The sequence below is a fragment of the Grammomys surdaster genome, unplaced genomic scaffold (assembly GCF_004785775.1).
Source record: "Grammomys surdaster isolate TR1022 unplaced genomic scaffold, NIH_TR_1.0 97, whole genome shotgun sequence".
Lineage (NCBI taxonomy): Eukaryota > Metazoa > Chordata > Mammalia > Rodentia > Muridae > Grammomys > Grammomys surdaster.
This window is the reverse complement of record NW_021604576.1, coordinates 5,843,883-5,857,990: the sequence shown is the minus strand read 5'-3', so window position 1 is coordinate 5,857,990 and position 14,108 is coordinate 5,843,883. Positions and strand designations below refer to the sequence as shown.

General features: G+C 34.0%; 1 protein-coding gene across 1 annotated transcript in view; it reads left to right on the top strand.

Moving 5' to 3' along the window:
• The window catches only part of Cnbd1 (cyclic nucleotide binding domain containing 1), a 268,986-nt gene that overhangs the window by 211,691 nt on the left and 43,187 nt on the right, over positions 1–14,108 (top strand). Inside the window, exon 5 of the mRNA XM_028779994.1 lies at positions 3,153–3,298. Within this exon, the coding sequence (XP_028635827.1) occupies positions 3,153–3,298 (146 nt within the window). The remainder of the gene's footprint in view (positions 1–3,152; positions 3,299–14,108) is intronic.

Sequence of the window (14,108 nt, the reverse complement as noted above, 5' to 3'; positions counted from 1 at the left end):
TTTCCTTTCCTTTCCTTTCCTTTCCTTTCCTTTCCTTTCCTTTCCTTTCCTTTTCTTTTGTTGAACATGGAGGGAGGGTCCTGAGAGTAGAGCACTTCTTGTCTTCACTATCTAAAAAGTTTTCTCTCATCTCTTATCCCAGTGAACAAATCTAGGCAGGGAATTGGAGAAAGTGCTCTGTTTGAAAATGAGGTGTCATACAATGTGCTAAGCTTTGAAAGCTCAATGACTTACAGCTTCATTAGGTCATAGTGCTGGATATTTTCATGGTACACATTCTTAAAATAAATAAAAGCATCTCTGTGCCTCTAGTACTATCTATTTGCCAGTGACCAAAGTCAAGACTGTGTTGCAGATACAGTTTTTAAGGCTGTTTATTCTCTGCTCACCTTCACTCTGCTCAGCTGTCCCTGAAGGCCTTCTGGAGCAATGACATAGATGGGAAGGCCGAACTCAACTTTAGGCCTTTGCCAAAGGGTAAGGCATCTTCTTTTAAACAAGAACACTTAGAAGACTTAAGGACTTAATAGACCTGTTATAATTGTGTCTTTTTTCCCTGGAAACACATTTTTTTTTTTTGGTAAATGGGTCAAGAAAGTACTTGCTTTTCATGTCTGTCCTTCATGTTTCTGACTTCCTCTCTTCCCTTTCACTTGTATTTGAAGATTGTTCCACTTCACTGCATTAATGATCCATTGCTTCAAGTGAGCAATGCTAAGCTCACTAAATAGAATAATGTTCAGTGAAGTAAATTTTCTAGCAGGTGGTCCATGTTTTACATATATATATTACATATCACATGAAATATATATTATATACCACATTATATTATATATTATATATAATATGTTATATATTTTATAATTATATAATATAATTATATATAATTAATGATACAATGTGCGAATTATATATTATATAATCTATAATTATATATGATCACATATTAAATTATATATGGTACATATATTAATCATTTTTATTACTGTATATGTAGTATATAGTAATAAGTATTTTACATAGAGAAAGAGAAGTATTATCTTTATGATGACTATATTAATGACATATTTGATTTTAATTTTACCTATATTTATTTAGTACATTGGAGGATATGGCCAGACACATTGAAGGCAGAAGACAAATTTCAAGAGTTGATTTCTTTTTCTACTGTATTGAGTCAAGAGATAGAACTTAAGTCCTCATGCTTGGCAGAAAGTACCTTTATCTTCTGAGCCATCTCACTGAATCTAATGATATATATTTTCTCCTTTGGATATTATACCACTAGATTTCTAATATACTAATTATTTCTTACTGTATCTTGGAGACACATTTTAAAATGATATTTATTTAGTACAGAGCCACTCTTCTAAAAATAGTTTCTCAGACTGGGTTATTAGCTATTACTTTTGTATGATTTGGATATAAGTTACAAAGGAAAGAAAACAATTTTGATCATCATCCAAGATATACATACATAAAAATACAAGGCTAAAAATACATTAATTACTTTTCTATTGCTGTAATAATACACTATGATCAGGACAACTTATAAATATAATGTATTATTGAATTTATGGGTCCAGATAGTGAGGGTTCATGATGGTGGTGTGAAACATGCTGGAAGGAAAAGCTGAGAGCTCACACTGTAAGAAGGAGGCTTAATTGACACACTTGGTGATGCTAGGGGCCTTCTGAAACCCCAAATCGGCCCCAGTGACACACCTTCTGACCACGTTTCCTAATCCTTCCTTAAACAGTCACTAATTTGGGACCAAGTACTGAAATATATGAGCCTATGAGGTCCACTTTCATCCAAAATGCTATAATACATGAATTGTACAGTAAAATTATTACTGATAGGACTACTCATGTGTGCACCATATGTTACTTTTCTGGGACTAAACTAGTCTTTTGTATTGGCTTTAAAAGTTACTTGAAAATACTGAGTTTTCTGTAGTTGTATGTACAACGGTTGTGCTATTCCTTTCAGAAATTAGTGTAACATGAACTTTATACCTCCATTGTAGTGTTGCATTTACTCACTACTCTATTATTAATATTTTTTAAGGCTCCGCCATATAGTGGTTTAAATGAAATCTACTGTTGCACTCAGATCCTGACCCCAGGCTAACCAATATTCTTTTTTTTTTAAAGACTTACTTATTCTATATATGTGAGTACACTGTCACTGTCTTCAGGCATACCAGAAGAAGGCATCAGAACCCATTACAGATGGTTGTGAGCCACCATGAGGTTGCTGGGAATTGAACTGAGGACCTCTGGAAGAGCAGTCAGTGTTCTTAACTGCTGAGCCACCTCTCCAGCCCCTCACTACTGTATTTAATAACAAACAAATAATTTAATAACAAAACAATGACAGATATGTTTGCACATGCCTGTAAACTTACTGTTTAGGATGTTGAGATAGAATGTTTATGATTTACAGGTGACTCTGAGCGACATGAGATTCTGTCTTTAAATAAACACATAATTTCCATATGTATATATGAGAACAATATATTTCATTTAAAATTACATATATATCTTTCCACTTATATTATAAATGCTTAAGAGTTAAATTATATCTTCATTTAACCTAACTTTTATAATACATAAATACTATTAAATGATACAGTCTTTAATTGTGATTTTCTACTGAAGTTTAAAGGATTGCATATCTTAACTATTGGAGAAATAGTGATTATTGAAAATATTTTAAGAAACCAGCTATCTAATTAAGTACCATTTAAAATGTGTATCCAAATGTAGCAATAGATATTGGAAATCTAGTGGTATAAAATATGCATATTGGGGTCAGATACTATTAAGGATAAAGTATAGAATGTGCACATTAAAAACATCTTCTTTAGTTAATATCTAAATGGTCTTTATTGCTAACAAATAACACAGTCTTTAGTTGTAATTAAGTTTCTATTGAAGTTTAGGGCATCATGGTGCATCTTATTGGAAACAGAGTGAAAGTTAAATGTTTATTAAAAATTCAAATTAGGTTTTAATGTAGTTCTTTTGAACAACTTTTAAATAAAAATAAAATAAACAATTAGAAAATTTAAATCTGCCAATACATTATGTTGTTTTTCTTTTTGCTGTAATCTCTAAATTTATAATCTCTTTCATCTTTTTCTAAGGCCAGTTTATAGAACAGCACAGGAACATAACATTGTGTGGAAGATATTGAAGACTATTCCAGGATTAACCTCTCAACTTAGCAATGAGCATCTGAAATTCCTGAGTAAGAAAGTCATTTCTGAAAGCTGGATCAAAGGTAGCACAGGTACTTGACTAACATAGAGCATCTGGCAGAATGGAATGCATAAATGTATGGCAACTTGGTGATTGTTAAGTGCTTATAATTTTACTTGGCATGCTAAAATATACTTCGTGGAGATAGTCTACTTTCAAGGACTGCTATTTGACCAACATTTCACACTTTAGTAAGATTTATAGCATATTGTCTTAATTAAAGTTACTATTGCTCTGAAGAGACACCATGACCACAGCACATCTTATAAAGGAAAACATTTAAATTGGGCTGGTTTACATTTCAGAAGCTTAATCCATTATCACCATGGTGGTAAATATGGCGGTATGCAGCCAGATAAGGTGCCAGAGAAGGAGCTGAGAGTTTTACATCTTGATCCATAGGCAGCAGAATGAAATTATCATACTAGGCCTACCTTGAGTTTATGAGACCTCAAAGCCTACCTCCACAGTGATATATTTTCTCCAATAAGGCCACATCCACTTCAACATGGTCACACATTCTAGTAATGTTACTCTCTACAGGCCCAGGGTTAAAACACATGAGTCTATGGGAATCATTCCTATTCAAATTACCACACCTATGTTTGTGTACTTGCAATTTGAGTAAGTATCCAAATTACACACAGTATCCCTGGAAACACAATGGGCTAGACTTCTTGTTCTTCAGGTCTTGAATAGAGCCTGAGGTATATTTATAATCATTTGTTGATGGCAGAAACACACAGTACAAATTTATTAGCAATCCACAGCAGTCTTTCACCATTGGTTAAAATGCTTGCCAACCTAGTCGTAGATATGACTCTAGACATAATGTTCATCTTCTGTCTCTTTACTATGGATGTAAGAACTACTTCAGTATAAATGCATGCATCTGAACTGTTGAAGGGAAGGAAATTAAGACATTGTTTTTGTGTCAAGAAATTTAGTTTCTGTTCCTTACAGTAACAAAATGATAGCATTGTTTACAGGTGTGGATCTCCAAGGCATAAACATATCACATAGAGGAATTCTGCTTGTAAATGAATTTTAAACACACTTCAGCCCTCTAAACTTGTCCTCTGTATTTGCTACTGTTTGTGGAAAGCAGTTAACAAGGAACCTGACATTTAAAACCAAATTGAAATCTTGGAGACTCATGATTTTTGAAAGATTTACATAATTTGAGGGTTTTCCCTCAATGGTTTTCTCTCATAATTGGCTCCATTTAATCAGTGTTTAGTGGTGGAAAATAAATCAAAGGAGTTTGCCACGATTAAAATGATTTTAAGGCACAGGGAGAGGGTAACAAATGCTCACTATTTGCTTTGCTATTAGCTTGAGGATAGTAATTAAAAGCTACTTTATATTATGAAATTGTATTTCTAATAATAAAAATTTATGATATAACATAAATGTCCTTCAATAAAAGATTGACAGTCATAAGTTCAATGAAATTGTAGGCACTGGCTGAAAAGAATATGTTGCCATAGTCCTTGGCCCCTTGGGATGGTCATTGGGGATAGAGGATATGAAGACTTGGAATCAAAAACACCAACTCTGGTAATAAGTGGATCTAGAATGACATTTATAACTTACATACATTATTTAAATGTATGAAAATACATTCATATATTTAAAAATATAAGTGGATCTAGAATGACATTTTAAACTTACATACATTATTTTTTCTCCTTAGTGGTGAAAAGTAGAACTGCTGGGGGCTGTTAATGGTTTGGGCATGGTTCAAATTTTACAAAACAGTCAGTCTACAGTGATTGAAACCTTTGTCTATCTGTGGCCTAATTAATAGTATTGGGAGGTAGTAGAACATTTGAGAGGTGTGTCCTAGTAGAGGATTCTTTTAAGTGATTTTGCTATTATATAATTTATGTGCTATTCAATGAGTTCTTGTAGGGGATTATGATAGTAGTAAGCATGGCTGTGTTAACACTGACCTCTCTTTGCTCCTGTTAGATATTTGATTGAGAGAGTGTATCTCCACAATATAGCTTTACCATCAGCCAAACAATCAAGATATGTGATCTTTGGTTCGTACCTACCAATTATGGCCAAAATGTACCCTTTCTCATTACAAAGCCAAACAGCTCAGATCTTTATTGAAATAAAGAAAGCTAATATAAGATCAGTAAAGACAAATAATTTTATTTTTTTTCTACATGTACGGATGGGCTAATTCATACAATAATTTTAGAGTCATGTGTAATTTAATTAGAGATTTTTTTCTAGAAAGTTCTACAATTAAATATAGGAAGAAACATTTATTCTGATGGCATGATAAGACTTGTTTATAATTATTAATAAAATACCAACTTTTACAGGATTATAAGAAATACAAGATTTCAGCTTGTATCTTCTAGTTCTTTAAAAATTTATAAGTCTCTGTTTTTCTTCACCTATCCGTATTCAGATCTCTTGGAATTTTTAAGACACGTAGATCTAACTGCTCAGATGTTTCCCTATCAAAGTGTCAGCTCATTAGGTTCACAAACTTTGAAGTTCTCTTTGTTCATCCACCTTAAGAAAAAAGTCTAGCTAGGTGTCTGCTTCTCTCCATTTACTTTATTTGCCTGTGTGCTTTTCTCTGTCTGCTGTGATTTAAAGTGCTCCCTCATGCAGACCCTCTTCTCAGGCTGCTGACTTTCAATCTGCCACAGAGGCTCATTTCTCTAGTGAAACTCTGCACAGCTGTTTGTACCTTCTGGCTTTTTTTTATTTTAATGGCCATTACTTCTTTTGAGCTACATTATTTAAGGAAGTTTCCTGAATATTTCCATCATCTAATGGCCTCTTATACATTCAGTTTCTGCAAACAAAATATGAAACAAGGAAACATTATTAGAACTTCAGTAAATCAAGCATATATATGCAATTATGGAATTAATCATATTATCTTATATTATTATTTACTATAAAATTACCATAACTGAAGATAGCTTATATTACCTGAACCAAATTACTGAAAATAAGGGATGGAGGAGTTGGCAGTCGGTTAAAATTGTGAGTCAGGTGTTGATCTGCAATTTTTCTCCAGACAAGGGATGATGCTATCTCACGATGCAGCACTGAAGCAGAGAGAAACAATTATCAGTCAGCCTGGGGATTTTCTGCATTCTGCGGTGTACTGTGTTGTAAGGCTGTCGTACATAGCAGAATAGGTGTGTTTCATGCATTTTAAAATTTCATTTATTTTTTATTTATGTAGCTTTATCTTTGTTCTTATGCTAAGAAATAAAATTTATACAGACAACAAAAGAAGAAAAATGTACTTCTATGTTAAGTTCTTAAAGGACATTATATATGTGTCTAAGATCATATAGAAAAACCCTCTACACCATAGTTTAATTAATAAATAAAATACTGATAAATTAATAACCATCACATATTAATATTTATAAAATAAATGAGCAAAAGTTCTTGAATGATAAGTGTGGTACATTTTAAAAAAAGGCTTGTGCATTTAAAGGTGTTTTATATAATCACCAAAAATGAATAAAATGACAAATTGTTATACATCTAATATTCATACATACATATTTATAAATATATATAAAATTTATAGATATAAATATGAAACTATTTTATTTGTAATTAAATGAAAATATTCCTCAAACTAAATAATTGGTGTTCCAATAACTATCATCAGATGAAAATACTGAAAGTCAGAAATTCTTTTGTACCGGGTAACTTAAACACTATAGCAGAGCTTTAACTGTGGAGTTTTGACACTGGCCTTCAGAATCCCAGGACCTCTTATGAGCTATGACTTGCTGTACAATCTGTACATAGCACCATTTGACATTTTACTAGCCTCAGAAAAGATTGATTTTCTTTCTTTCTTTTTTTCTTATTTTGCTTGTTTTTTCAAGACAGGATTTCTCTGTATAGCCCTGGCTGTCCTGGAACTCACTCTGTAGACCAGGCTGGCCTCAAACTCAGAAATCACCTGCCTTTGCCTCTGACATGCTGGGATTAAAGGTGTGTGCCACCACTGCCCAAGAAAAGATTGATTTTCAAAACACTAAGTCAAGTTACTACCTGAACTTTGCCAATAAGTCAAAAAAGATAATGCATAGTCACAGATTATGTGTATTGCTATGAAACAGATCCTTAAATCTTCATTTAATCTTTTCCCTCTGTAACAAGCTTAGATGGAAGGATAAGATCTAAATATTGCAATCTTTACAATTTATTTTAACATAATTTTTCTTAACATCACTTTTAATCAGTCGTTTTCAAACATGGATGGTTTAATTAGGAAGTCCTTTCATGAAGATCAATCTCTCAAGATTGCTGGAAACTGCTTTCATTCTTTATTCTGTGACTTCTGTCCCTCTGTTCTAGTAAAGTCTATCCCAAAAGCTTCTCTCTGTTTCCCTTTTCTACATGAAAGCTTTCATTCTTCCTCAGGCCAGAGATTCAGCTCCAATAGACATGGTTCTGAGTCTCATATGCCATGGCCCTGAGCTTACTGACATTGGTGGCTGCATTGAGTTCTCTCTTTTGTAGCATACCTGTCCGGGAAATTGGAAAACTTACCAGCAAACTGCTTGCCCTTCACTAGATAGAGACATAGATATTTCTCTATGAATTATTTCACACATGAAGTTTTAAAAACATTTAAATTTAAGCTACTTCCTTTCCCCTAAAGTGATTGAGTTCATTCTTTGTTCTTTCCTTCTTTTCTTCCTTCCTATCTTCCTTCCTTTCTTCTTTCCCTCCTTCCTTCTTTCCACCCTCCCTCCCTCCCTCTCTTCTTCCTTCCCTTCCTTCCTTCCTTCCTTCCTTCCTTCCTTCCTTCTTTCCTTTTTTCCTTCCTCTTATTCTCATAGACTAGTTCAATCCTCCATCCATTTCTTCTCATACAGATACTTCCATCAACTCCTCACAGGTCTCCCCTTCCTGTTTGTTTCCAGAAAATATGTTTGATTTGTCATTTTTGCCACACGTATTTTTGACTATTAATGAAATAGTATCATAGGAAATGCTGTAAGCTTTTAGGATTTTAAAACACAAGGGAAAAGAGAATTTTCTTATCTCCTTAGCCTTAACTAGCCATCACTTTTATTTTGGCTTATTTTCTTACTCTAGTTATATCCATTTTCCTAAGTGAAATTGTGTCATTTTAGTTCCTGCTTTGGATTTAGCATATAAACAATCAGATTTTTAAAAATTATCGACAGAGATAGGTTTTCATTTTAATTTAGGTGATCAATATACTTACTATGAATGCTGTAGAACTAAATAAAATATGGTCTGAACTATTTTTTTTTTTTTGGTCAAGGCCTGGACATAGGGGAAAGTACAGTTGGGATATATTAAATAAAAAGAAAATTATAAAATATGTGAAATTATTGCTCAGCTTTCAAATTATTCTTTACCAATTTCATATATGTAGATGCTTTACTGTAATCATATTCACCCTCTTTCCTCTCCTTCACAAATTTACCCAGAACTTCCCCTACCTGCTGCTTTGCCAACTTTATGTGCACTTCTTTTCTTTCTCATTTCAGTGAAAATTACCATTCTCTCTACTAGCTTCTGTCAACTCACAGTATCTTTTCAGCTAGGGGTAGGAGCCTCATGGGATTTTGATTAGCTTGGTTTTGTGCAGATAAATCACAGCTGTCATGAAGTTGCAAGAACAGGAATCACCAAGGCATCCTAGAAGATAGAATTTCCTCATCCTCTGTTGCTTACATTCTGCTTGCCTTCTCTATGAGATGTTCCTCGAACCTTGATGGAGATGGGGTAGGGTTTATAAAAATACTTCCTTTTAGAGTTAACTATTCACATTCACATATAGTCAGCACTTTTACTAGGCAAGAGTGTGTGTTAACTGGTGCCAACAGCCAAAGGAAGTTTCTCGGACCAAGGATGAGAGAATCAGTGGGTATAAATGTACGTATTTAGAAAGCAGTTTAACAACAGTATCATTAAGCAAAACAACAGTAGCTTACCCATTAGAAGCCGTGATCTCCTCAGAATAGACTTTTGACTAGGTTTTCATTATTAGGCATGTCCTCTTGTAGAATATGACTGATGTGCAATCAGAACTGACTTCACAACAGTCATACCATTATTACATCAGTGGGCATATTTTTTTGTCTGGTATGTATGGAGTTTAACATTCGGAATCCAGAAAGACCATCAATGTTATTTCTTTCTCTATAACTTGCATTACATCTTTTGGCACAGTGAATGCTGGCCACCATGAGAAAGTTTCCTGGTCAGTTTAAAATTGATTTCTCTATGTCATACAGCCAAAGTGTGTGGTATCAGTTACAGTGTCTTACCACTTAAAAGTAGTGTAACTAAGAGCAATAAGAGTGTATTGTGTTACTTGGGGTGCCTCTGGTGTCTCTCAGTGAGTAGTGCTGTCACTCATAGATGGAGACTCCATTAAATCTTCTTATTAATTTTTAAATTATATATTGAAGTCAGCTTAATAACTAGTGGATTTCTTTCCTAATATTGATTTTTACATTTGCTTGGAATTATCTATTTATTACATTACTTCTAAAATCTGAACTTTTTATGTTTCTTGATTTTCAGTGCTCTTTAAAATTTCAATTATTAGTATTTGTTGCAAGATTACATATTTAAGAAAACAAGGCTTCATTCTTAAGTTAAAATTATTATTTATTTTAAATATAGACATTTTTATTATTTGTAAAGTAGTTTTTGTGAATCAATATTTTAGAATCTTTCTAAACACACACACACACACATACACATACATACACACACACATGAACACACAGGTTTTTTTTTTACTGTGCTTATACATGAGAGGATGTAAAGAAAGTAGATATTTAAACTTATCATTTTGAACAGCAGACAAAATTTTGAGTGAAATAAATGATCTTTGTATTCAAAGCAATGAATACTACGGTTTCTCTTAAGATCATTTAAATCTTCTGCCTTTGATGAAGATGCAACTTAACCTTCATTCATCCATAAAATGCATGCTAAATACCCCCAAGTAATCGAGGCTGTATGCTTGGGGCTTTAAATCTGAGAGCAGAGCCATGACTCCATCTTTGAGGAGAGTGAGATATTTAAGTAGAGTATAAAGTATTCCATGACACAAAAGCTGTGTAGAAACTTGTCTGTGAGGGGCATTCATTATTTGGAATAAGGCTGGCCAGGATCAGGGAAGTCTTTCCTGATCAATAGATGACACTTAAATTCAGTTTATAGGTCAAAAGGGTATTAGCCAGTTGACAGTATGACCTTATTCATCCAAACTGTTTGAAACATTATGCTCAATTTGGAATGTGTAATGTTAAAGGCCTGGGCATCAGAGAAAGGGAGATACTGGGTAATTAACAAACATTTGGTTTAATCAACCTGTGTGTTTGGCTTTTAACGTTTGACAAAGTCAATAGTAAAATGATTAATTAAAATTTCCTTTAGTTTTAAAATTCCATTAAATGCCTTTTGTTATCATTATATAAGTAGTTAAAAGAGGCTTTTTAAAATATAAAATTATGCAATGGTACATTTTATAAAATTTAAAATATTTCTTTGGATTTTATTTGTAATGCTGTTTAATTATATAATACTTTTTATAGAAATTAGCCCTGATTGGGTAGATTCTCATGAAGTCTTAATTTTCTAGTGCCTAGTATTCTATATCTTATGCCTTTGAAATCAATATTTCTATAATATTGTCTGAGTTTTCTATGATGCTTAAATCTCTTTTACTTAAAAATTTGTATGAAATAATTTTACATATGTTAAAATGTACATAGAAAACCTATTTTTCAAGTTTACATTTATCTTTCATTGTTGATAAATGTAGTTTTACACAACTCTAATAATCAGTATCATTTTTTTATTTCTCAGTGCTTTAATTGTTCTTTGAGAATTTTGCTGCAACTATTTTCTTCTTCTGTTTTGCAATTTATATCATTTTTTTATTCTTTTTTTTCAGTTTCATGTACTTTTTTTATTGGATGTTTTATTTGCATTTCATATGTTGTTCTCCTTACCCCATCCCCCACCCACCCAGGAACCCCCATCCCCTCACCCCTCCTCCTTCTTCTCTGCGGATGTAACCCCTACCTACCCACTTACTCCCACCTCCCCAACCTCAAATTCCTACCCACTGGGGTGTCCAGCCTTCATGAGTTCAAGGATCTCTTCTTCCACCTATGCCCAGCAGGGCCCTCCGCTCTTACATATACAGCTGAAGCCATGGATCCCTCCCTAAGTGCTCCCAGGCTGGTGGTTTAGACCCTGGGAGCTGTGGTTGGTTGATATTGTTGCTCTCCTCATGGTGCCACAAACCCTTTCAGCTCCAATGTTCTTCACTCTAACTCCTTCATTGGGAACCCCATGATCAGTTCAATGGCTAGTTGTGAGCATCTGCCTCTGAATATGGCAGACTCTTGCAGACCTCTGAGGAGACATCTACATCAGGCTCTTATCAGCAAACAATTTTCTACTTCAGGCAATTATGGTGTTTAAACTACTTGTCTATACATCAAAGCAAGTAATATAAAATATTACTTAAATTAACTCCAAGAAATGTTTGTTAACTCTGCTAAGTCCATAATTAGATATACTAATTTAAAGAAATATGTGAGATTATTTCCAGAATTTTGGCATACATAGTAAATATCTTTTTTATTGAGTTTTATTGGTGTATAAAATGAATATGTGTATATTAATTTACATACATGAATCCATTATACATATATGCAGTACACTCCTATGTCTGAGTTTGAATGCTTGCAACTTTGTATGCATATATGTGTATACAGCATGTTCTTCAGAGGTAGCAATATAGTAATTTACTTAAGAAGTTCATATTTTTGGGAAAATCACTTATGTAATATGTGAGCTGTTACATAATCATTTTGAGTCTTGATTTCTTCATTCGAAATAAAATGGACTAGTGCTGTTAGGAGCCATTTTGCCTGCTTCAGTGAAATCCTGCCTGTCAGGTAGAATCAAGTCAGGCCAGGGTTTACTGGCAGATTTCCTGGCTGGATGACACATAGGACGATAAGAGGGGATACTCTTGAAGCTCAAGGCAAGGGGCTGAATGTTTTGTTAAACTTGGAAGGAGAATGAATAAGAAGACCTCTAGATAGGAACAGATATCAATTGTACATCAACCATTGTCTCTGCAGGTTTGTGACTTTGTTTCCCACGATACTGTAAAGTATATAAAGCCTAAAAGAATTGAACTCAAGGCTGCTGCAGTACTGACTGGACAGCTCTCCTGATTTCTTTTTTTCCTCCTCCCCCTTCTCCCTCTCCCTCTTCCTCTTCTTCTTCTTCCATTTTATACTAATAATTTTTTACTTATTTACATTTCAAATGTTGTTCCCCTTCCCAGTTTCCCCTCCACAATCCCCCTATTTTATCCCTCCCCCTGTCTCTATGAGGATACTCACCTGCCCTCCTACCCACTCCTGTCTCCCTGCCCTAGCATCCCCTATGCTGGAGCATTGAGCCTTCACAGGACAAAGAGCCTTTTCTCCTATTGGTGCCAGATAAGGCAATCCTCTTCTACATATGCAGCTGAAGCCATGGGTCCCTCCATGTATACTCTTTGTTTGGTGGTTTAGTCACTAGGGGCTCTGGCGGGGTGGGTTTCAGTTAGTTGATCCTGTTGTTCTTCCTATGGGGTCGAGAGACTTAAGGAAAGGCCATCCAGAGACCGCCCCATCTAGGGATCTATCTCAATGCAGACACCAAACCCAGACACTATTGCTGATGCCAAGAAGTGCTTGCTGACAGGAGCCAGGTATAGCTGTCCCCTGAGAGGTTCTGCCAGCACCTGACCAATTACAGGTATGGATATATGCACTCAAACATAGGACTGAGCGCGCAGATCCCAATGGAAGACTTACGGGAAGGACTGAAGGAGCTGAAGGAGATTTGCAGCTCTCCTGATTTCTAGCATTTGTCTCTGAGTCTTCTATTCCAGTTTTTCTATAATAATCCTCACTTCCCCCTGAGAGGATTGCTCCACTTCCTAATGGCCGGACTGGTACACAGTGCTGTATGACTTTGGAACTACTGAAATTAGGTTTAAAATGTAGTAGCTATGTATGGCAAATATTTAATGCTCAGAATATGTTACTGTTGTTAATTAATGTCTTTAGGTAATGGAAAGAGGTCTTCTAGATTTTGAGATTCAGATTTAAGTTATTTCAAAATGAGTCCATAATTTTAGGTAAATTCATCACCTCACTTATTAAGATCTAAGTATATTGACTTCTATTTTAAGGAGCTAGTCTAAGCAAAGATAAGTATGGAGTACAATCAAGTATCATCATTTTTCTCAGTTATTATTATAGTTCTTTTGATAAGGTTTATTTAAACTACACACATTCTTTAGGGAATACTAAACTATATTGCCAAACATCCTTAAGGACTTCATCTATTACATAATGTTTATATTTTTAGCAGGTGTTTATAGACATGTGTGTTGACATTTTGCTCTTTGAATTTATGAGCAAACATTTTTGAAACATGCTTTTTAAAATTTAAAATGAATCATAGTATAATATATACTCCCGCTCTATATATGCACTAATTATATACTTATTCATTATATATACTCATTATATATATATATATATATATATATATATATATACCCATTACATATGTTCATTACATATACATACATATATAAATGTGTATGTATCCATACTTTTTTCTATCATCTATCTATCTATCTATCCATCTATCTATCTATCTTTCTATCTATCTTTCTATCTATTGGTCTATCTATTTACTACATATATATATACACACACACACACACACACACACACACACACACACACACACACACA